The 24,060-nt window shown below is 35.2% G+C and overlaps 1 protein-coding gene across 1 annotated transcript; it reads left to right on the top strand.

The window, feature by feature from the left end:
* Window positions 1–8,992: 8,992 nt before the first annotated feature.
* Window positions 8,993–23,632, top strand: LOC110464625. The gene is made up of 11 exons (XM_021519953.1): window positions 8,993–9,075; window positions 13,072–13,234; window positions 15,946–16,124; window positions 17,508–17,798; window positions 19,233–19,544; window positions 19,829–19,951; window positions 20,918–20,954; window positions 22,333–22,388; window positions 22,958–22,982; window positions 23,270–23,349; window positions 23,570–23,632. The coding sequence occupies exons 1-11, from the start codon at window positions 9,015–9,017 to the stop codon at window positions 23,614–23,616; spliced, it is 1,374 nt and encodes a 457-aa protein (XP_021375628.1). The 5' UTR covers window positions 8,993–9,014; the 3' UTR covers window positions 23,617–23,632.
* The last annotated feature ends 428 nt before the right edge of the window (window positions 23,633–24,060 follow it).

Raw genomic sequence — 24,060 nt, 5'->3', positions numbered from 1 at the left:
AAGCAAATCCCTAATGTTGCAAAAAGAAACATTTGTAACGTTACATAGTGTTGTATAGCCACTTTACTCTTTTCACTTCATTCTACATATGATTCGAAATGGGAAACATAAATGTCCATTATGACTTGTAGCATCACTGATGAATCCTTAATAGACCAAAAATGTCCGTAAAAAGCAATGAATGTTTACTTTATATTACTTTCTGTATTTACAAATAAAATGTTCAAGTGAATATTATGTTATTGTTTTCTAAATTAATCATTTCTTGCACTGTACCTGAGTTACCAATCGAGAAAACAAATACAGTTTTCACTCTGGTAAAATATTATACTGTTTGTAGCGCGTTTTGTTATTTCATGATCTAGGAATAAAAGCAGTTTTGATATCATTCGTTAGACAGCAGCCATTATTAAGATGGATTGTAGAGTCATCAAACATATAATTAACTGAATCATAGAGTCATCTTAACCATGATGGGAGGTAATTGATAGGCAAGATAAATATAAGTTGACCAAGCACGGATCCCTGTGGAACACAAGATAAATTATTGTTGACCAAGTGGAACACCACTTGCAATGAGTTGTTCATAAATTGTTTCATTTAATACATTTCATGATTGGATCGGAAAAAATCTGTAACATGTCATTGAGGTTTTTTTCATTCCTTTTAATTTATGTTAAAAAACTCCAGTTAAAATAGTAACGTTAAATTCATCAGCAGTAGTGCATATGACTTTTAGGAGACTACACTTAATGTTAATTTTGAAAATATGGCGGTGTAAATGGGGTCTATTATATATATTTAATATCTGCCTTTAAATACCGAAATAGTTATGAGGTTTTCGGTTAGGTGATTATGAACACCAGTTATTAGTTACGTAACAGGATTGGGAAAATGCACGGCCAAACCGGGGTTCGAGCCTGGGACCCTCCGAACTCTAGACGACGCTGCTCTACCAATTAAGCTACCAGGTCGCCGACGATCGACCCAGTCTAGTTCCGCTACAGTTACACAAAAGAAATTATTTTGCAACCCCTCCCACTCTACCGTGACTTGCGTCTACTTACATTTCTTGCCCTTGCTGTAGGGAAACAAAGGATCGTGTTTACATATCACAAAACAAATAAATGTTCTATTGTATCGAAATAAGGCAATAACATGAAAGAAAAGATGATCTAGTTGACTTTCAATTCCAGCCGTCTGCTTCAGTCACCCGGAACTCAATTGCAGCTGCTATTGCAATATTCTAGAGAGGCTCCGAAAAGTGAAATATGAACGGGGGAACTTGAGCGCGAGTGGGCGACATGATGTTTTATTTAACGGTTATGCGATGAATACAATCAAACCAAACACGATGTTATATGAGTGAGGTAAAATAATACGTAAAATCGATATTAACCTGCTTATTGTATACAATTTACACGCCATACCATATGCCCATTTTCATTCCGGGAATTTAATTTAGCTTGTTTACATGCAAATTTGAAGTTACATACGTAATACTATCACCACCTCTGTATTGGAATATGAAATTCTACAGTGTAAGGGATAACTGGGTGTATAAAAGTACATCTGCAACAAACATAAAAAAAAAATTTACTGAGCACAACGTAAATATTTTAAGCATTGATGACCTTGAACGGGAATGAAAACAAACAGTCAAACTCACAAGACCTAAGCATTTTTTGCATTGGAATATTTACTGTAACACAGACGGTACAGTTCAACATCGATTTGGAGTATTTACAATAACAGAGCCACGTCATGACAGGGTTTTTTTCAAGTTATTTACTGTAATACAATATCACCTACGTATGTCAATAAAGTGTTCAATTGTTAATAGTTAACGATGTCACCAAAGGTTATAATGTAAACACTTCGTCTACCTTCTTAGATTATTTACTTAAAAAATGCAAATAGTGTACCAGAAAGAGTTAACAATATCAAAACCCACTTAAAAACGAAGTTTAAAGTAAACAAGAAATAGAGAAGGAGCATTGGCGTCTCCTTGACGCACACCTACAAATGTGTGAATCATTCAGAGCCTAAGACAGCCATATTTTATGAACGGTCAGAAATTTAAATGTGTTTCACACATCTGCACATGCCCATCAATGCTCATGTGATGCTTACTAAGTATCCGGCTAGTAGTCTCTGCGAAGAAGAAGAAGAAGAAGAAGAAGAAGAAGAAGAAGAAGAAGAAGAAACACAGCAAAAGCGCTATCAACTGTGAGCTGATACTTTTTTCTGATTGGTTGTTTTTTGGTTGCTTTTTGTAGCTTTAATAAAAATGTAAATTTTCCTCAAGTGGTATATTCTTTGTTTTAACATGTCAATAGTTATCTCCCTTCGCCAAATCATACGCAATGTTAATCTGGTCAACTTCATCGGCAAATGAAACGGGTTACATTTAGAAGGTGCATCGATTCGAACTTGAGTAGGATTTGAAATATATGGATATGAACGTGGACAACATGAACATGATTGTATACATCCAAGCTAAGGATTGGTACCGGGGCAGGGTAATGTTGTTTTCACTTTTTCTCTCGAAATTTTGAAACGTTTACTCAAGGCGTCAACTTACTAACCCAAAAGTATTTTATACAAGGAAAATAAAATACTGTTACCACCGTGGCGGAATAACCCATAAAGAAATATGCACGATATCTTGCTGTAATATGGGGAGTTAAAGATGTATGCTACCTTACTATATCGTTTACCTCGTTCCAAAACGATTTTTCACTATGTTTACGTAAGATATCATTAAAATCGTATTTTAACCATGCTCTACGTTATATAACCAATTATATTTTTATTTTATTATTTATAACTTTTGTATACGTGTATTATAGTATGTGACTGTTTATACTAATGCAACTATTTAAAATCCTATATAAGTATCTATAGCCGTATACAAGTTTTAATAATTTTATATAACGATGTACACCTTTAACTTCCCTTTTCCACCCGCAGGATATTATTGCATTTTTTTAAAAACAACATTTTTATTTTTTTAAATATGTTGAGAATGATGTTTTGTTGGTCTGGTATTTAGCAGTGATGTGCCATTGGTGTTTTTATACCTTGTACTCAGCGCATCACTGTAGTATGTTAACCAATACTGATTTAATTATATCTTTAAACAAATACGAAACTAAACAATTTGCATATGATGTTTGCATCTTGCTCTTGTTAAATGTACACATTTGGTCGTTTTATAATGGTAGTTTCCAATGCTGTGTCTCTTAATATCTAAAACCTTTTGCAGTAAGGCATTTCTTTTGTATTCATGCATGTTGGAAGACACGAGAACACAAATCACTATCGACTGTATTATCAAAGTAAACGAACCTGATTATAACTGTATCCTTCAGGTTGGTATTTGTGATCTGAAGTAGGAGCAGTGATGGTCAAGAGGTAAAGGCGTCTGACAATCTACTGCCACGAGCCCTTCACCACTGGGTCGTGGGTTCGAAGCCTACGTGGGGCAGTCGCCAGGTGCATGTACTGGCTGTAGGTCGGTGTTTTTTTACTCCGAAAATTCCGGCTTTCCTCCACTATCAAAACCTGACACGTCCTTAAATGAAAGGACGTAAAACACAAACACACGAAACAAAAGTGATATCAATTTAAATTGTATCATAAGTACCAATGTTGGTATTTCAGAATTGAGGATTATATTTTGGATATGCATTAACTGATTTGCAAGCTTGCGTAAGTTGATACACAAATTGATTGTGACTTCAAAAATGCTATCACCACAATGACAACATTTGTAATACGATCCTGTTAAAATGCTTATTATTCCATTTTTTTGGTGAATTAAATATTGCTGAAATCGTCTTTTACCAAAATCATTAAGAACGGTGTTATTTGATTTGTTATTCTTAATGCTCGAATCAATTAATTAATTTAATTAAGCGATACCGCTTCATAAAATTAATTAATTGATTCGAGGTTCTTATATACCGCTTTATCACAAACTAGTTTGTAGGTCATCTCAAAGCGGTTCACAGGTTATAGGGCCTTTGCAACCAGCCAATATCTTTCTCAACTCCCTGGGCTAACAGCTAGCATTCAACAATTCTAGCGCTGCCCAACCACGTCCCCATTTACAGCTGAGTAGATTGGAACAAGCGGAGTAAAGTATCTTGTTCAAAGATACAATACAGTGCCGTGTTGTGGTTCGATCCCGCAACCCTTCGGTCACGAGCCCGGCGTCCTATTACTCGACTGATTGATTGGTTGATTGATTGATTGGTTTACCTCCGCTTCAATACCAAGTAGTTCGGTTATCTAGCAGACGACATACCACTGGACTACCATACCTCCGGTAAGATGAGGTAAGAAGAAGACGGACGCCCTGGGAGATCAACGATTAATTATTCCAAACGCTATAAACTTTTGTTATTCTTATTTTATTTTAAATACCTCGGGGATATATATTTAGAAAACATTTGAAAAGGAATTTGTTAATATTGTTGCTAAAACTGTTCAACTATGACAATTTATGAATAATAAGAAAATAGCAGTATAGGACATATTGGAGCTTCATTTAATGCACAAATATATCTGAAGGTGTTTCAATGTTTTACATACTTTATCGAGTAACCTTTTTAATGTCCAAATTACTATGATTTCTGTGTTATGGTTTCTAACGGGGAAACAATCATTAGTCTCTATTATTTTTGGTCACAAATTGTCTGCAGATATTTATAAATAATAATAATAATAATATACAACATTTGATATAGCGCCCTATCTAGCTAAGATAAGCCACTCTAAAGCGCTTTACAGTACATAGATATACAATTTTATACAGTCAATACAATATTGAGGAATTCGCAGGAGCTACCTTATCAGGCGCTAACTACTAGTCCTATGCCACCTGGCTAATATCTCCATATGTGCGTATGCCTGCGTGTGTGCTGGAGATGTATTGTTCTGTTTGTAGTGGGACCGTGCTTCCAACGGTATTATTTATAGTGCCACCTCACTTGAATGCTACAGCACAGATACCGCAACACCCACCCCAGACCATTTTATAATCCACCTGGGTTATTGGAGTTGTGTGGGCAGGAGAAAAACACTTTCTCTAATATTCCATGCGTACGGCGACTTCGGGGATCGAACCCCGGCCGCCTGCTTGGAAGGCTGGAGTGTTAACCACTCGACCAATCCGCCCATAAAGACACTAATACAACGTAATGTTACGGTTGATGATTGAGAATATTATGAATAATTATTTTATCTTTTTATAACGAGAAAGCATCTTCAATATTTTTCGTTAGACAGTATTTACTAAAAAGAAACTATATTTTAGCGGCATAACCATTACTTTGATAAATCATTTCTGAAACGAAAAGTATACCTTGCAGTATTTTTTGGAAACAATTATAGAGATAGGATTAACATATACCGCGGCACTAGACCGTGATTCGAACTGCGGGCCCGTATTCATGAAACCATTTTCATGCTCAAGCATGGATTTTGTGCTCAAACCAACTTTCTTGTGACTCACTTAAATTATGTCAAATGATCAAAAACTCCAATGTTAAAATAGGCTTTAAGTCTCTTCTAATGCTTTCCAAATCATTGTCAAGATCCATTTTTATTATTTATTTATTTACGGAACAAGAAATGAGGCTTAAGTATACAATCTATATCTGAGCAGGAGAACGGTTTCATGAATACTGGCCCAGGACTTCAGATTGTTATACAATCGCTCTAACCGACTGAGCTCTTAGCCAACGAAAGTTGCCTTGCCTAGCTGTGGTACAGTATGTCCTAAACGAAATTATGAAGAGGTTATTGTATAGACGAAATGCCATAGTGCAGTGGGAGAGGGATTCTAAAAAGATATTCTGATTGTTTGATCTGACGAATATATTTGATTCATATTTATTTTAAGACAGTTTATCATCGTCTACATCTTACTTATGTTGGTGTGTGTACCTCTACTGTACTTATTAGAGCTAGCACTGTCTCAGTATTCCGGTAAAGAACCATTGAGGTGTTTTTTTAAATCTCCTTTACTGAGAGGTAAACTAAGTTCAGATTTGAGCAGATCGCTAAAACCCTTATGGAAGAGCCGCACTTAAAGTCGATATTTTCCAAATTTAAAACACCATTCGAAAACCAAATTAAATATTCTATAATGTTATATATGACAAATAGTAATTTATCCCATGTCTGCGTATGTAAGATACGTATGTTCCCGTGGAACACCCCATCTTAGCTCTGGGACACCCTTTTCAGCGTGCAACGGGGAGTAACTCCTACATATACAGTCTTAAATGCTGAGTTTGTTCTAAAAATTGCTAGATATGACGCCATTATTGAGTGTGTATGTTATCATATAAACTGAAGGGTAACATTTATGGAATCTTTCTTGCTTTTATATTTTAATTAAGCTTGACATTGTAATTTCGTGTCGACCTTGAACGCCCACTATTTTGTGATGCTTGACGCAATGCTTTATTTTGTGTTAATTTTTTATTTCTTCTTGACGTTGTAGTATGTTTCCTTGTCTGGACCCTTTGTTATGTTTTATTTTTGTGTGCTTTTTTTGTTCATTGTTTTTGTGTATGAATAGCTGTGCTATATTTTGTCTGTTTGTGTTAGCGCGGTATAGTGTATAATATATTAGTGTAAAACTTTTTGACATTTTTTAATTTCATTTCCGCTGACTCTATATTATATGTTGTCCTAGTGTATTGACGCTGAGGTATACCTTGTTCGACAAACATATCTCGGAGACACCTTGTATTGGCTCTGAGTCTAGACGCGTGCCCTTTTCGGTCTTCCTGTGTTGACACTGAAGTATATGTTGTCGTCATGACGCTGTGGTACATGCCATCATTGTTATATACATTGTAGCATATGTTATCATTGTATTATACGCTGTTGTACATGTTATTACTGTGTTATACGCTGTAGTATATGTTATCATTGTGTTATACGCTGTTGTACATATTATCCTTGTTTTAAACATTGTAGTATATGTTATCACTGTGTTATACGCGGTTGAACATGCTATCACTGTGATATTCGCTGTAGTATATGTTATCATTGTTTTAAACATTGTAGTATATGTGATCACTGTGTTATACGCTGCTTTATATGTTATCATTGTATTAAACACTGTAGTCTATGATATCATTGTGGTATACCCTGTAGTATTTCTATCATTCTGTTAACGATGTAGTACATGTTATCACTGTGTTATACGTTGTTGTTAATGTTATCATTGTGTTATAAATTGTAGTACATGTATTACTATGTTATAAGCTGTAGTATATGTTATCATGTTATCATTGTGTTATACGTTTTGGCACATGTTATCATTGTGTTATACGTTGAAGTATATGTTTTTATTGTGTAATACGATGTAGTACATGTTATCATTGTTATGCGCTTTTGTGCATGTAATCACTGTGTTATACGTTGTTGTACATGTTATAACTGTGATATATATTGTAGTAAATGTTTTTATTGTGTAATACGATGTAGTACATGTTATCACTGTGTTATACGTTGTTGTACATGTTATAACTGTGATATATATTGTAGTAAATGTTTTTATTGTGTAATACGATAAAGTATATGTTATCATTGTGATATACGCTGTTGTATATGTTATCAATGTGTTATACACTGTAGTATATGCTATCATTGTGAAATATGTTATTATTGTGTTATACGATGTTGTAAATGCTATCATTGTGTTATACGTTTTAGCACATGTTAGCATTATGTTATACGCTGTGGTTTATGTTATCATTGTGTTATACGTTTTAGCACATGTTATCATTATATTATAAGCTGTTATAAATGTTATAATTGTGTTATACGCTGTTGTACATGTTATCACTGTGTTATACGCTGTATTATATGTTATCATCGTGTTTCATCGCTGTAGTATATGTTATCATTATATTATACGCTGTAGTAAATGTTATAATTGTGTTATACGATGTTGTTCATGTTATCACTGTATAATGCATTGAAGTATATGTTAGCATCGTGTTATACGCTGTAGTACATGTTATCATTATGTTATACACTGTAGTACATGTTATAATTATGCTATACGCTGTAGTATATGCTATCATTGTGTTATACGCTGGATTATATGTTATCATTATATTATACGCTGTAGTAAACGTTATCATTGTGTATTACGTTGTATTATATGTTATAATTGTGTTATATACTGTTGTTCATGTTATAATTATGTTATACACTGTAGTACATGTTATAATTATGATATGCACTGTAGTACATGTTATAATTATGTTATACACTGTAGTACATGTTATAATTATGTTATACGCTGTAGTATATGCTATCATTGTGTTATACGCTGTATTATATGTTATCATTTTATTATACGCTGTAGTAAACGTTATCATTGTGTATTACGTTGTATTATATGTTATAATTGTGTTATATACTGTTGTTCATGTTATAATTGTGTTATATGCTGTAGTACATGTTATAATTGTGTTATACGCTGTAATATTTGTTAGGCATATGTTATCGTCATGACGTTGTAGTATTTCGTATCATTGTGTTGACGCTGTAGAAGACTTCGTCCTTATATGTTTTGATGTGGTAGTATAAGTTTCCCGTATGTGTTGACGCTGCGATCAAAGTTATGTTATATATATTTTGTCTTGTGTGTAAATGCTATGTCCTATGTTTTGTTTGTAAGCTTACATAATGTTTTGTTCTAATTTTAATTGTTCCTTGTTGGACGGGCACGTATGTACTTACATATATACCCTGGCACGGTGTTAACGGCCAGATCGATACATGTTGTATTGTTAGTGGTCTTCATATCATTGATTAAGCCTATTAATTAAAACAAAACACAATGTTATGCCTTCATAGACATGAAAGGTCTACATATGATTACCTAATTTGTACCAGACTTATATACAGGTAGCTCCCATACGTACGCCAGTAGTGTTAATCGGGCTCAGTTGTAGGTAGCGGAGAGTTGTGACATCATGGCTCCGTACCCTTACTTACAACTGGTCCTCTTGACCGGCCTTTCTCTGTACATGAATTGTAAGTATACGATTTCGTTACATTTCTTTGGATGAAAACTTTCATTTTCACTGCAGGGAAGATATACGAAACGTAACATCTTCATATGTGAATATACCACTTTTAGTACAGCTGTTACGGCAGTTAACCGATCACTCGGCAAAACTTAAACTGTTTTCTATAAAATGAGCATAACTAGACTGTAAAGCAGCGTTGTTCTTTTAAAGCAAAAACACAATTATGTCTGTAGTAAGTGCAAAACAGAATAAAATTTCGTTGTTTTGTCAATATGACAAGTACCTTGTGGACGCTATGTTGATAATGTCAAGTTTACAAAGAAACTTCTTTATATTAAAACAAAACAAAAATAGTTTAGTCAAATACAATAGTGTTTAAATGATGAAAAATATTGCAATGTTTGAAGAAAACTCGGTGTTCTGTAACGAACCCATTTTCTACATACATGAGCGAGCATTGTCAGAACTGGTTTTTGTATCTTTAGCTGAATAGTGCTTCGTGGTACGCGTGCTTATGAACAAAATTGCAAGTGCACACACGATTTTGAATTTCGAAGAGCCAAAAAAACGGGGGGAAAGATGTAATCCAAATGAATAAAACAGATACTTATTTGGTACCACAAAGCTACCCCTCACTCACTTATTCGATTTTGTTGAAATAAAATGTTTTTATCAGATAATCTGAAATCAAATTAAAAAAAAAATGTACGGGCTAAATCGTTTCGATTTTTTCATCACAACAGAATGAAAACCAAAAGTCATGAACGCGAAAAATCCGGAACGTGACATAATTACTTAAAATATGTAACTAAAACCATTACAGGTCTAAGTCTTGGCTTTTAATATTTCTCCGTAATTTGATAAGATTAATAAAACACTAAACCTATAAATGCCGTTAAATATACATGTACATGTATATGGTATTAAACGGTAAACCATTCCATATCCTCTATATATCTAGGTAGTCTCAAAGCGGTTCACATATTATTATCCCCGGTTATAGGGCCTTTGCAACCAGCCATTATCTATCTCAACACCTTTGGGAGCATACAGTCGGTGCTGCCATTTCGGCGCTTACAGATAGCATTCAACAATTCTTGCACTGTTCAACCACGTACTCGTTTATAGCTAAGTAGACTGGAATAAGCGGGAAAAATTATCTTGCTCAAAGATAAAACACAGTGGCGTGACGTAACTCGAATCCGCAACCCTTCGGTCACGAAATGGCAGCACCGGCTGTATGCTCCCCAGTGAGTCGAGAAAGATATTGACTGGTTGCAAAGGCCCAATAACCACGGATAATAATTTGTGAACCGCTTTGAGACTACCAAAAAACTAGGTTGTGATAAAGCAGTATAAAATAACCTCCAATTAGTACTATAAATATTATTTAAGAACCTCGAATTATTATTATTATTATTCATTCGTATAGAACTCATCTAAGGTACGGAAGGACAACGAAATACAAATATTTGCCTATGATGTTCCGAAACATTTGTTGAAATGGAGCCAAAATTAAAATAAGGTACATAAAAATTATTTAAAATCGTTATAAATGTACAACATTTGGAGACATAGAAGTCTGTTTTGAACTATTAATATTTCTAGTACAAGTAAACTTCATGTATGCCGGATATATGGTTGATCGCAATTCTTTTGCTTGGGAAGGGAACAAATAAATTCGTCAAATAATGCACCGATCTTTTAAAAGACAATTATATCAAAGTATAAAGGTCACGGAAACCTTCTTTACTATGTGTACGTTGACCTTTCTATAACGATAAATGGTCAGCCATTGGAACCGTTGTTCTGCCTTTGTACATATCGAGAAGTATGTCGCGTAATCTAATGATTATTTTTTTCGGTTTTTGTTTTACATAGCGGTTAATATATTTGATGCTGTCTAGTGAGTAGGAGTGGGTAACAAGCATAAAGGCCCGTTCAGGGTTAAGATCTGGCGTTGATATGACTTATTCTGCACAGCCAATCTTAATTATCACGTGTATAACGTCATTCGAAGATTAAAGAATGCCTGCTAAAACTAAGTCCAAGTGTGATGCATTATCAAGGAAGCAACTTAAAGTTATTTTAATTCGAAAATAATTAAAACATGGTGGATTATGAAACGAAATTCAAGAAAGTGTTGAAAAAATATTTGCGAAGGCCGCTTTGGCCTGAATTTTCTTTTTCTGATCCCATATGGATATGTTGAATATGATTATAAACTGATTATAATTATTTCATGCAAAAATGCTTCTGTGCGTACCTTAGTGCCTGCCTATACGCATGTATAATGCAAGAAAACCTAGACAACACATTTTTTTTAATTACGCTGTCCTTTTGTGCATGCAAGCATTTGTGATGTGAGGATTTTTATTCCATTTCACAACAAGCGGCACATGATCACAATTTCCTACGATGTATGGAATATAGTAAACAAAAAATTATTTACGCCTCATAATTGTTTTGATAGGTCGTAAATATATGAGAAGGAAAAGCAGATGTAACGTGCCCGTTGCCTGATATTAACCCTTTGTCCTGAACAAACGAGCGAAATTAATCCGGGTTGTGAAAGTCATCAACTTGTTCTAACTCACTATGATAAACAATTCTATTCTAAATATGGGTCCATATTCATAAAAAACTAAAATAAAATATTTTACCTAAGTAAATGCTTAAGTCACAGTTTTGTACTTAAGTACTTAAATATACCTAGCATTTACTTAACTTAAGTTATTTTCTTATTTTTTATTCATTAAGGTTTTTATACTTTAATATTACTTAAGTAAAAGTTGAGATTTTTTTTTTTTTTTTTTAATCTGGGTTCAGATTCTCATATATGTCCGCCTTTCGGTTTCCAATAACCAAACGATAACAATCATTATTTAACAAATACAATCAACACTTAACCTCTTTAAAGCACACCCTGCATGTGGGGGTCGGGAAAATAGTACACATGCTGTTACCCACTGCATGTATCGTCGGAGGCGACTAATGAGGGACCCTTTACATAATTGGGGATTTGCTTTGGTGGCCTCTATTTGGGGACACAAAAGCGACCAAAATAAATCTGCTGCGACCTTTGCAATATTTGGGATCTTTATCTCTCTTTCTACTTCTAGCTACCTTTTATTTCCTAGCGCCTTGCTTGGCAACACCTCACTTTTGGCTTGAATGTTGAGCGTTCGCCCAGGTGAGGAAGGCAATGGGTTCTGTACCCAGGCCAGAATATACCGAAGTCATTAAAAAGGGTAGTTGATATTGCCTGCTTAACGTTTAGCATTTAGAGGAATTGCAACAACTGGTTCACCCGTTGCCAGTATAATGTGACCGGACGGAATGCTGTGCTGGGTGCCTTCGGCATGGTACTTCAGTGAGATATCACTATAAAGTCCGCAGCAGATTCGCGCTATCACAAGGAGGCAAGCACACCTACAAACCCTGTCTCCTGCATACACACGTAAGCACGCATACACTACCTACATGGAGGCACATTCGTAAATGACCTTAGCTGTTAATAGGACGTTAAACAATATAAAACCAAATCAAACCCCCTTTAAAGCACTATTTCAAGTCCATGTCGCCATACGTGCGGTAAAACATTCTGGTCGTGAGTTTAACCCATGTTTTGTCCGTCTTTCTTAAATCTTCAAATGTTAACATAAGTATGTGGCTGTAACCTAACATGATTAAGAAGAAACCAGTCCAACTTCTGGATGGGGTACATGTGCAATAGGGAGAAGCGTCTGATTTAGGACCATCAACAAAAGAAAAGGTTTGTAATATCGCAGACTTGGTAAAGCTGTCTATTCATCACAGATTAATCAATGACGCTAATCCAACGTGACTGAATCTGGCAAGCTAATACCGTGTCATATATCTGGGAAGGGATCTTTCGGAATTTCAAAATATAAACCATTTTGCAGATTATAAAAATTTGTGTAAAATGATGTTTTTCTTCTTTATTGCACATCCCTGACAACCGCTGACCAAACAACAGTCTCTGTCACCTCAAGTTTGCCATTTGCTGTCCGCTTGGTTAACGGGGTCACAAACACTTCCGGCCGTGTGGAGGTCTTCCATGCCGGCGAATGGGGGACCGTTTGTGATGATAGCTGGGGAAACAAAGACGCTCGAGTTGTGTGCAGAATGTTCGGATACAGGTGGGTAACTGATGCGGATGAGAAATTGACACAAAAGAGTCTTTGATACAGTTGATTATCTGATAAATGTTACGCTGCAACCCACTATATGAACATTACCAGCAGAAATGCATTTCATTTGAGTATGAAAGCAAAAAACTATTGTGACGTCACACGTGATTTACATAGATTAACCTTGCTCAATGAGAGTCTTGTCGCTTCGCTTCGGATAACATGGAGAAAGCCCCTATGTTAAACGTTCAAATGACTACGATTAATTATTGGCGCCAATTTTATTTAAATAGAGCTGTTCTGTCAATGTCGTTTAAAGGATGACGCATACCGGCATGAACATTAAAAACAAAAACGCCATTCAAGCCCTACATGTGAGTTACTGAGTTTTTCATGTTGTAGGCCAAAACTCAATACATCAGCATTTATATAATTTAACCCTTCGAAATCCTCAAAAAAATTGTCGACATTCGGCCTTTTTAACTTAGTCTTCTGACTTGTTTAATTTGAAGTCATCGTGTACTCTTCAAATATCACTGCAAACAAGATGATTTGGTTGAAATTTTCTGACCGTGTACCGATTTTGGCAGCGTATCAATTGTATACACAAGTGTACCAGTAAATCGTTCTTTGTTGAATAATATGTTTTGCATTACAAAATCGGGAAAAAGAAGGATAAGCTTCGTTTTTTTGTAATTTTTCAAAATCGGGAAAAAGAAGGATAAGCTTCGTTTTTTTTGTAATGCATGCATTCTCTATTATATACATTTTTTGTTTGGTTTGTTGAATAAGTAAGATATAGAATAGCTCACTAAAATTATCATGAACTTTACCTCTGTGGACGAGTATTGTCTGCTCACGTCATCCGATAATTAATGCAAAAATATCTGCGGTAATAACAATTGAAAGCGTCCAAAATGACATGGTCACGTGTGAACATCATATCTTAATAAAAGATCGTGATACAGGAAAAAAACCTCGACGAAATGAACGGTAAATTTCGATCCACGAATGACACACAAGCTGCATTTTGTGTATGACCTTTTTGACCCCGCACGTGGGAATGAGTGAACAGTTGAGCTTGCCATCAGCGTATTTGAAATAGCCAAGAGACCCGATCCATGAAGCTGCTGTTGATAAAGTTTTCCTGGATTATTGTGTTTTATATTTAATACGCCTAGTGACTGACATGGTGTGTAAGCGATAAACTATTATAGATTCTATTGTCACTTTTCATGAACCGCGTCAGTTTGAATAAATGTGTTTTCAGACAATTGGTTGAATTATGGTATGTTACATCTCGCCACGAGGCAAAGTTGCCGGGTCCCTGCAGGTAGGGCGTAAGAATGGTACATGCTGCCCCCATTGCATGATCGTAAGAGGCAACTAAATTTGTGATCTTATCTTTTAACTTCTTTCTAAACAAGTTTTTTCTTCCTAATGTCTCCCTTGACAATGCCTCACTTTTGACCTGGAGTTTAGCGTTCGCCCCTATGAGGAAGGCTTTGGGTTCTGTCCCGTGGCCGAGACATACCAGTGTCTGTAAAAATGGTAGTTTCTACTCCTGCTTAACGCTCAGCAATTTAGGAGCTGGACGACTGGTTCGCCTGTTGTCAGTATAATGTGACCGGGTGGGGGGTCCTGCTGGGTGTCTTCGGCAGTATGTTTCAGTGAGGTAGCACTATAAAGTTGGCATCATTTCCGCGTTATCGATAACAAGGAGACAAACACGAACATATCACAGCCTCCCAAAACACACACGCATACACTACACGCATGCATCTTGCACACAGGAATGGCCGTCCTTAAATTACCATAGCTATTAATAGGACGTTAAACAATACTAAACTAAACCAAACCCAACCAAGCAAAATTGCCGACCCTTTTATGTAGGTTTGCTGGTTTCTGGTAAAGGGTTTAACGTCCTATCGAAAGCTAAGGTCATTTAAAGACTTACCATCGTGTGTGTTGTTTGTGTATGCTTGCATACGTATAAATGTACCGGCGGCAGTGTATGTTTGTGTAAGTGTCTCCTTGGTATAGCGCGGATCTGATGCCGACTTTATAGTGCTGTCTTACTGAAATATCATGCCGAACGCAACCAGCACAGCAATCAGCCAGGTCACATTAAACTGACAACGGTTGAACCAGTTGCTGCCATCACCCTAAATACTGCACGTTAAGCAGGGAATAATAACTACTGTTTTAAGGACTTTGGTATAACCGGGTCTTTGGAAAGAACCTTCTGCCTTCCTCACCCTGGCGAACGTTTAACATTAAAACCAAAAGCGATGTAATGCTAAGCAAGGAGTTTGAAAATAAAAGAAAGTTAGAAAGTATAAAGATAAAAAAAAAACTGCAATGGGTGCAGCAGATTTATTTTGGTCGCATTTGTGTCCCCAGGTAGAGAGCGCAAAAGCCAATCCCCATATATGCAGGGGATTCCTACATTAGCAGCCTTTTACGACCATGCAGTTGGTAACAGCAGGTGTATTCCGTTATCGGTTCCCGACCTGCAGGGGTGTCTTTATATGTATATATGGTAACCACGACGTCTGATGATGTTTTAAACTGTTTTCATTTATGCCAGCTCCCGTGATTCCGATATCACCTTGTTTAAAGCAAACACTTCAAATACGACATTATTTGTTTCTTCCCTTTTTAGCCATAAATACTGAACAGACAAGCATACAAACCTAATCTATACATTATACATGTAGCAATGGCATGGGAGTTGGTGTTGCGTACTTTGGAGCTGGTTCGGGATCTATCTTGATGGATGATGTCGCATGTGACGGCTCAGAGCAAAGTCTTGATGATTGCCCGTTTAGTGGTTGGGGAGATGAAAATTGTGGTCATAATGAAGATGCAGGCGTGATATGTTTCACAGGAGATCAAGGTGAGTTGTATAAAAAAGTACTTATATTTGTTTTTAAAATCGCGCGACAATGTCTTTCTGTGTTAAAATATATTTAAATGTAGTACATACTAGGGAAAGGGTGCAGTAACAGGTGTTGAAGTATTTTGCAGACACAGTGTGTAATCTGGTAACAGTGAATGACATTACATGTTTTTTAGTTTCATTATAAAGTATATCGGAGTTTGCTGGATGACATTATTCTGATTAACGTTTGTTTAGTTTCATTATGAAGTATATCGGAGTTTGCGGGATGACATTATTCTGATTAACGTTTGTTTAGTTTCATTATGAAGTATATCGGAGTTTGCGGGATGACATTATTCNATTTGATCGCACCACTGCTGCTTTTTCATGTGTTTGATAATACTTGTGAACTTCATTACCCCCGGGTCACTGAACAGCGACGAAAAAATATATGAATCTCCCCAAGGCTTAAGGGATGGGGCCAAAAGGGGTCAAATTTTATACAAGTTAATCGTTCTTCTTCGCAGTCAGAAAAATATAGATTTAATTCAAAATTAGTGGAAGTTAACATCATGTAATTATAGTTTGATGGTTTCGAAATTAACAACTTCACTCATACTTAGGGCCAGAGGGGCGGGGCCAACAGAGGCCATCTCCTTAAACTCAACAAGCTACTTCTTCAGACAAGGATTTGCTAAAATGAAATCCTATTTATTGGTTGAATTGCACGGAAGTGCTAAATCGAAATGTAAATTTAACAACCCCCAATTCATCAATTTTTCTCTGGGGAGGGGTAATTCCACTATATTACAATTATTTTGTTATTTCAATGTTTGTGATAGAATCACAACAGCAAATACAAAACATTGTATTACAACGCAGTCGACTGTTTAGGACCATGAACCATGAATAAAAAGGAAATGTTTTAAATCTCAATTACTTCTGTCCACATACGTCAAAATGTTTACTCATGGAGCGCTCCACGTACTTCGTCAGATTTAAGGTCAATCCTCATATTTACATTTAATTTTAAATGTTAAACGAAGAAAACAATCGATTCGGGTCGTTGCGACCCGTATCGATTGTTTTCTTCGTTTAACATTTATGGTACCTACGGTAGCCGTGGTTGCTAAGATGATATAGTTCCGAAAAGTCGTATGTTGTCATCAATATCATATCACATTTAGATGAAATGGAGTCTACTCCCTGATAAGAGGTAAATGGATTAAAACCTATTTGGTTTCGTTCCTCAGTTGGCAATGAGAACTAGGCGTTGACGTGTGGCATATGATTGCCAAAAAGGGGGATATAATCAACTAAATGTGAATCTTTTAAAATCCTTCTTTGGTGAATTGAAACATTTCAATTGGTCAATGCACACACATTATTGTTCTACAGGTTCTCCTAGTTCCCATGTATCAGTAAGTATAAACCCAACAAATGAGGGACAGGAGAACTCCACAGTGGATCTGACGTGTCATTTGGTAGATGGTGAAACCACGACCAGTCTCATGTGGACGTGCCCTGCGTCAGTGTCTAAAACAGCCCATAACACCACAAGTCACGGAGACAATCACACGTCAACAATCACAGTGACTCTGACACGTCAGGCGAATGGACAACGATGTAACTGTACTGGGAGTCAGACAAACTCAGGAAGTGACCAATCGCCAGTGTTTGCTGTCAAGTGTAGGTCCCGGAGAAAATAAATGATGCGTTTTTCATAATCGAAACATAATCATATATACATAGTAACTTACATGTTGGATACATATGAACACTAAGGCCAGACTGAGCCTTACGATGTACAAGGTACACTAATAATATCCCCTGTTAAGTCTTCTCATCCGATTCTCGATCCCTATCCCTGCACCCCTTCTCCCTCTGGAATAAAGAAAACTTGTTCCATTTCGGAGCTGTTTTTCGACTTTGGGAATGTTCCGTAATATAACTGATTAAGAAACAGTTTTTTCTGTCTTAAGTTTAACATTTTTGTCAAGATATCTAGCTTATCATTTTTATGCCGTGCATTTAATTATTTTCTTATGTCTTTGTTCAATGCTTTATATTGCATCGTAAGATGTGATTCATAAGGAACACTCCGTATATCCTTTGTAATGTCTGTTTCGTATGATAAAAAAAACCATGAAATAACATGTTCATTACCTATGATATTGTAGTATGATAAATAAATCATAACCATTTGTATTGACATGCTAATGGACAATATGCCAATTCCAAACACGTATCCTTACACGGATCGGAAATCATGTAAGGGGAGAGATATCGTGTCGCTTTAGCGGTAATTCAAGCACAACTTTACAACAGGGTGAGAAAACGAACTAGGGTGAGAAATATTTGTGTATTGTCTGGAAAATTTGTTCCTGAAGGGAAAGGTCATTATGGATTCAGTACATAGCATGTCTGTTAACCTTGCGATTCCTGGGAATTTGTTTCGTAATCTAATTCTGCTGTTTGTTTTGTCGTTGTCCTTTGTTGTCTCCAAACATTCCGTTCCGCGTCTGATTCTTTAAATTGTTGATTTCATGACAATCGAAAACAATAAAATGCAAGTTCATTGTAGAATGTACAGCACCTCTTGCGGCAAGGTGTGCAACCCTATACGCCATACTTCTGTCCTCACGGTTAAAAGTATATATAGCATATTGTCAAGTTTATTATTATGAAGTCAAGGTAAACGGCAATTTTTTTTTATGTCAACATGAGTTAAACATAATTACAGTTTGACGAACCATTAGACACACATGTTTGAGCGGGATGATCAATGCGCATGCATAGAAATAATTTCATTTTTATTGTGATGACAGAGTTTTGATAAAAACTAAAACGCTAGTACCGTGTAATGCAAATTAATATAACAGATAAGAGAGTTGTGTCTATATACAGTTCACATGTAATGTTGAAAAAACAAGTAGCTTGGTAAACCACATCTATATATGTAAGATTATAGTCAAGGCTTTAAGCGCATTATTGACACGAACGTGTTAATGAGGAAGAATTGATATTAAAACAACGATAACAATTTAGAATGAAGACATACATGGTTAATGAAATGTGAGTGAAAATAACCAGTATTGATGCATTTTGTTTTCCCTTTTCCAGTTGGTCCAGACAGTATCAGTATAACCGGAAACAAAGTGGTAGTGGCAGACGGTACCAATACCCTGACCTTGACCTGTACATCACAGGAGTACAACAAACACGTACACATCACGTGGTATAACGGTACAACACGGATATCTAACACGGGGGACGTCACTAACACGTCAGGCACTTACGGAGGGTCCATATCGACACAGATTCTCAATCTTACACCCGACAGATACCAGAATGGCAATGTGATCAAGTGTGTTTTTCAAAACGAGGATGTATTGATAGGGGAGAGAACCACGTCAGTTGCACTTGTTATTAAAGGTAAATGATTGGTTTTGAAAATATCATGTCAATAGTAAATTATTTTAGCAATCAAACCCAATTATGTACAATGTTTGGTATAATATAGTATGACTACTTAGTATTATAATTGTGTATATGATATAACAGGTCCACTCTTACCTCTCGAATTAGGACGAAGCGATTTTGTATTTCTGAACCAAACAAAAGCCGGTAAGCGAAATATTTTTCATCTTTCGACCTTTTTTTTAATCTAACCATGTTTCAAAAACTACTACTGTTTTTTGTTTTGATTTTGTTTTTAGATGTTATCACCGGCACCGAGTCAAGTATTGGTTATGTAGTTGGAGGTGTCACGGGGTCAGTGTTGGCGCTAACTGCTATAGTAGGCGCTTTCCTGATATACAGACGAAGATATGTTAGAAAATGTAAATGTGGCATTTGTTTATTTAGGGGATAACCCTTCTGTATTTTGAATTTTGCGGCTGTATATCGTGATTATACTGTCGCAAAATGAGTTTTACTTGCGACGCGGAGCGTATTTTATTGTGCATTAAGTTAAGAACTTAACTCGTAATTTCTTACTGGTCAAGTACAGACGATATACATTGCGCTATTAAAAAAAATCTGTCAATAGTATAATCGTCATCATTAATTGTGTGTCTTCATTATATTTGAATAAACAATCACAAAAGTAAAACTATGCTGAGAAAAACTTTAAAAAAAAAAAAAAAAATAGCAAAGGAAAAAAGTTTGTTAGAAACGGATCTGTTATTTAATATTTCAGCTATTTCGAATCCCGAAATATATATGGCATCATAACATAAACTGGTTTGTCGGTTAAACCATATTTTAATTTGGTTACTCTTTCGCTAACATAAGCCTCGTTGTGCTTGTTTCAAGTTTGCGAAAAAGCAGCTCGCAGCGGATGTAATGGGTACTATTCGAACGCATGTATCTCTTGACGAAGCAACGTTGTCAAGTACTAGTCACTCAAGATTCCTTCTTTTTAGTGCAAATTATAAAGGTTTTTACAAGATCTTTACACATGCATGTATGTTGAATATTGCTCATAATGTATGATAATTTCTTAATTATCAATACTGTTAAATGGCGGACTCGAATGAATAACGTTTTCAACAAAACTGAAATAACTACCGTATTATATCAACTATATTTTCCCTTGATAATGTCAACATAATTGTTTTAAAAAATGGTTTGATTTTGTTACCCAAAATGTGAATGCAATTGCAAGTAAGACAGATTAAAGAAAATAGAAATAATGATTTATGAATTTCTAAGTAGTGTTGCTATATTGTTAAATGAGATATTTAAGGACAGTTCTTCTACGGTAACGAGAGAACATAACACTTTAAATATGTCCTGTTTTTAAGGTACGCTTGCTGACACGACGAGAAACCAAGAGAGCAGGTAACTATGTGATGTTGTCTGTGGTATGAATATGTTTATTCAACAAAAGCTATTTATATTTAGGTATGTATTCGATGCACTTCTTTCGTTTTCGCTGTAAATCGTGGTTTTCAATACGTCTGTCGAAAGACAAGACGTATTAAGTTATCAGGTGAGCGGGGGATGTACGGTATCCGCTCGATATCTTGAGTAATTTTCAATTGATTAAATCTAAACTTCAAGGGAAGGTTTTTACCATTAGTGCTTGGACAAGTTCGATAGTCACCATTATCCGAAGCTGAAACGGCGTCGGCTTGATATTTCGAGTGATTTGAAACGAATTAACATCAAACTCCATGGGAAGTTAAATAATAACTGAAACAGTGTCCGTTTTAACCGTCATTATCTAACTGTAATTTACCGAGTTATGCCTCTTAAATCAATTTTTGAACAGTGTCCGAGCGATATCCAAGGACTTTTTTAATGTATTAACAACAAACGTCATAGTAAGGTTAATTATCATGATTTTTCGGACAGGTTCGATAATCATCCTTATCCCTGACAATAATTTACTGGGTTATGCCCCTTTATTCAATTGCTGAAACAGTGTCCGCTCTAAAGCCCTAGTAATGTTCAACGTATTAACTATAAACTTTGTCTGAAGGTTAATTACTCATAAAAGCTTGGCGGAATTCAGTTGCTACAATTTTCTGACTGTAATTTACAGTTTAGAGTTATGCCCCTTTTATTAAGTGTCCGCACAGTATCTCGAGTTATTTTCAACGGATTAACTTTAAACTTCGTAGAAAGGTTTAATTATAATGATAGCTCCGGTAGGTTACTATCATTATCCGACTGTTATTTACGGAGTAATGCCCCCTGAATAATTGGAATTAGAATAATAACAATTATGACCATAATTGAATGACTTATCCCCTTGGTTTAATTAATTGCTGTATTCCATGCATCCAAATATGTTTTATTGCACTCATTGATCTACCAGGTTTTGTTTGACCTTGTCCAAAAATAGAGTAAAATACAGTTATCAACAATGATTTACGTATCTACCAGAATACACTTTGCAAATTATAATACCGAATGTTGACTTTTTTGGGTTTATCATTTGTACGATGACTTATTGTCAACACGTAACTAAGTATGTATTACAATGAGACTAGTCCATGTCAAACAAAATAGCATGAACGGTTTTACCATCCACACAGTCAAACTAACACAAGGTTATTCTGCATATACTGTTACATATATGTACTTTATCATCTTTGTCAAATACCGAATGTGTTTCATGTTGTTATACTCTATTTTAACGGTTTATAATAGTTTATCATTGAGAGTAGAATTTAGCTTCTACTTACAAATTGTTGATGAAATATTCTTTCAGGCCATCAACGTATCAAGAATTGGATCTAAACAACATAACTCCGCCGTCAATATATGGTGATTTGAATAAACGGGGGAAAATCGACCTTACATTTATCGATTAAGAACCATTTACAGATTTAAAAGATATATATGATAAATACCAATAGAAAGTCAAGAGATTGCTATATGTTGTATTTTTTGAACGAATAAATGATTTTTGGGGGGTTAACGAAAACTTGACCCCAAACTTCAACCAATCAGAAGTTAGGATAACAAATACCGCCAAATCATCATCATATATCAATACCAATCCATCAGGTAGGTTACGTACATTTGATATTTAATTTTATGATTTTTAGATAACATAAAACACATCATCAATGTACTAAATTATCAAGTTGTTGATTTTGAGAATTTATAATATGTATATTTCTGTATGTGTTCTAACAATAAATGGCCTCCCAGCCTGGATGCTTATGATTATATAGTGAATTATTAATGACTACTTCAGGAAGTGAAAAAAATGTCGTTGTTATCCAATTATGTCAATGAAATATGTGAATTTGCATTCAAGCTTATATTAATAAGTAATTTTCATATCCAAAGTTATCTATTATGACATTTTTCATTATTTATTCCCACAGAAAGCACAACGATGGAATCACAAAGGTAAACTTCACCTTTGAAATAATATTAAATATTGATTTGGAATAAATATTGATATGCCATACATGCAATTAACGTACAATGTTTAAATATTTATAAATTTATAGTATAATACATGCATACGAGAAATCTAAGACTGTTGACTTTTGCCTAATTGTTTTATTATGAATGTATTACGCTTATGGGAAATCATATATGCTTATATACATGTAAATACATTATTACATTTAGTGTATATCATGACCGTGACCTACATTAGGAAAATATAAAACATGATATTTTATTTATAGCGTACCCAGTGAAAGCACTTGTGAGACGCTTGGTCAGAGACCTGAACCTAGTGTGTATGTTAACCTTTCGAAGAATACCCGTAAGTTAACATATTTATGAATCTAACAACCTTTCTTAAATACTTTAATGATATTTTGATATCTCCAAATTATCGTAATCTGGTTCTTTAAAAACATATTTTAATAAAAAAAATATTCTAAAATTGAAGTGTACATTACTGTTTACAACATTTAATTTTCAATATTCCTTTAACAAAATTATTGTGAATTTAACTGGCGTGTTTTCTTTTGTTATTGCAGGTCTTACAGATTCCCCATACGTTAATACAATTGTAAAACGGTACTGATCGTTATCGTGGCTGAAAACCGCATCAGGATCAGTAGTAAAACCAAAGCCTATGTTCGTTGCACATCTGGCAATATCTTACTTTAGAGTATTTCTAATGTGATTACGATAAATGTATGTTTTGGTTTATATGGTGCTTGAAGTGAATGAGCCAAAACTAAACAGCAAATTATCACGATGCCAACATGTATGGTCGCAACATCTGGATATCTGCAGACCATCTTCCAACTCACGTGTTATGTATCAATTACGAACTTCTGGGGCTATATTTGTATTTCATTCAAACATATTTTATTGACATTAAATAGTATAACGGATTGGTCACAAGTTCTTATAACTCAATAAGCCCTCTCCAAAACTCTTCAATATTTACATGTTTACAAAACTTGTAATTGCTTTTTATCGGGCAGGACTAACACACTTTATAAATACCACGTCAAAAAAA

The sequence above is a fragment of the Mizuhopecten yessoensis genome, unplaced genomic scaffold (assembly GCF_002113885.1).
Source record: "Mizuhopecten yessoensis strain PY_sf001 unplaced genomic scaffold, ASM211388v2 scaffold11017, whole genome shotgun sequence".
Taxonomy (NCBI): Eukaryota; Metazoa; Mollusca; class Bivalvia; order Pectinida; family Pectinidae; genus Mizuhopecten; species Mizuhopecten yessoensis.
The sequence above is the reverse complement of the archived record's forward strand: the minus strand, read 5'-3'. Positions and strand labels throughout refer to the sequence as shown.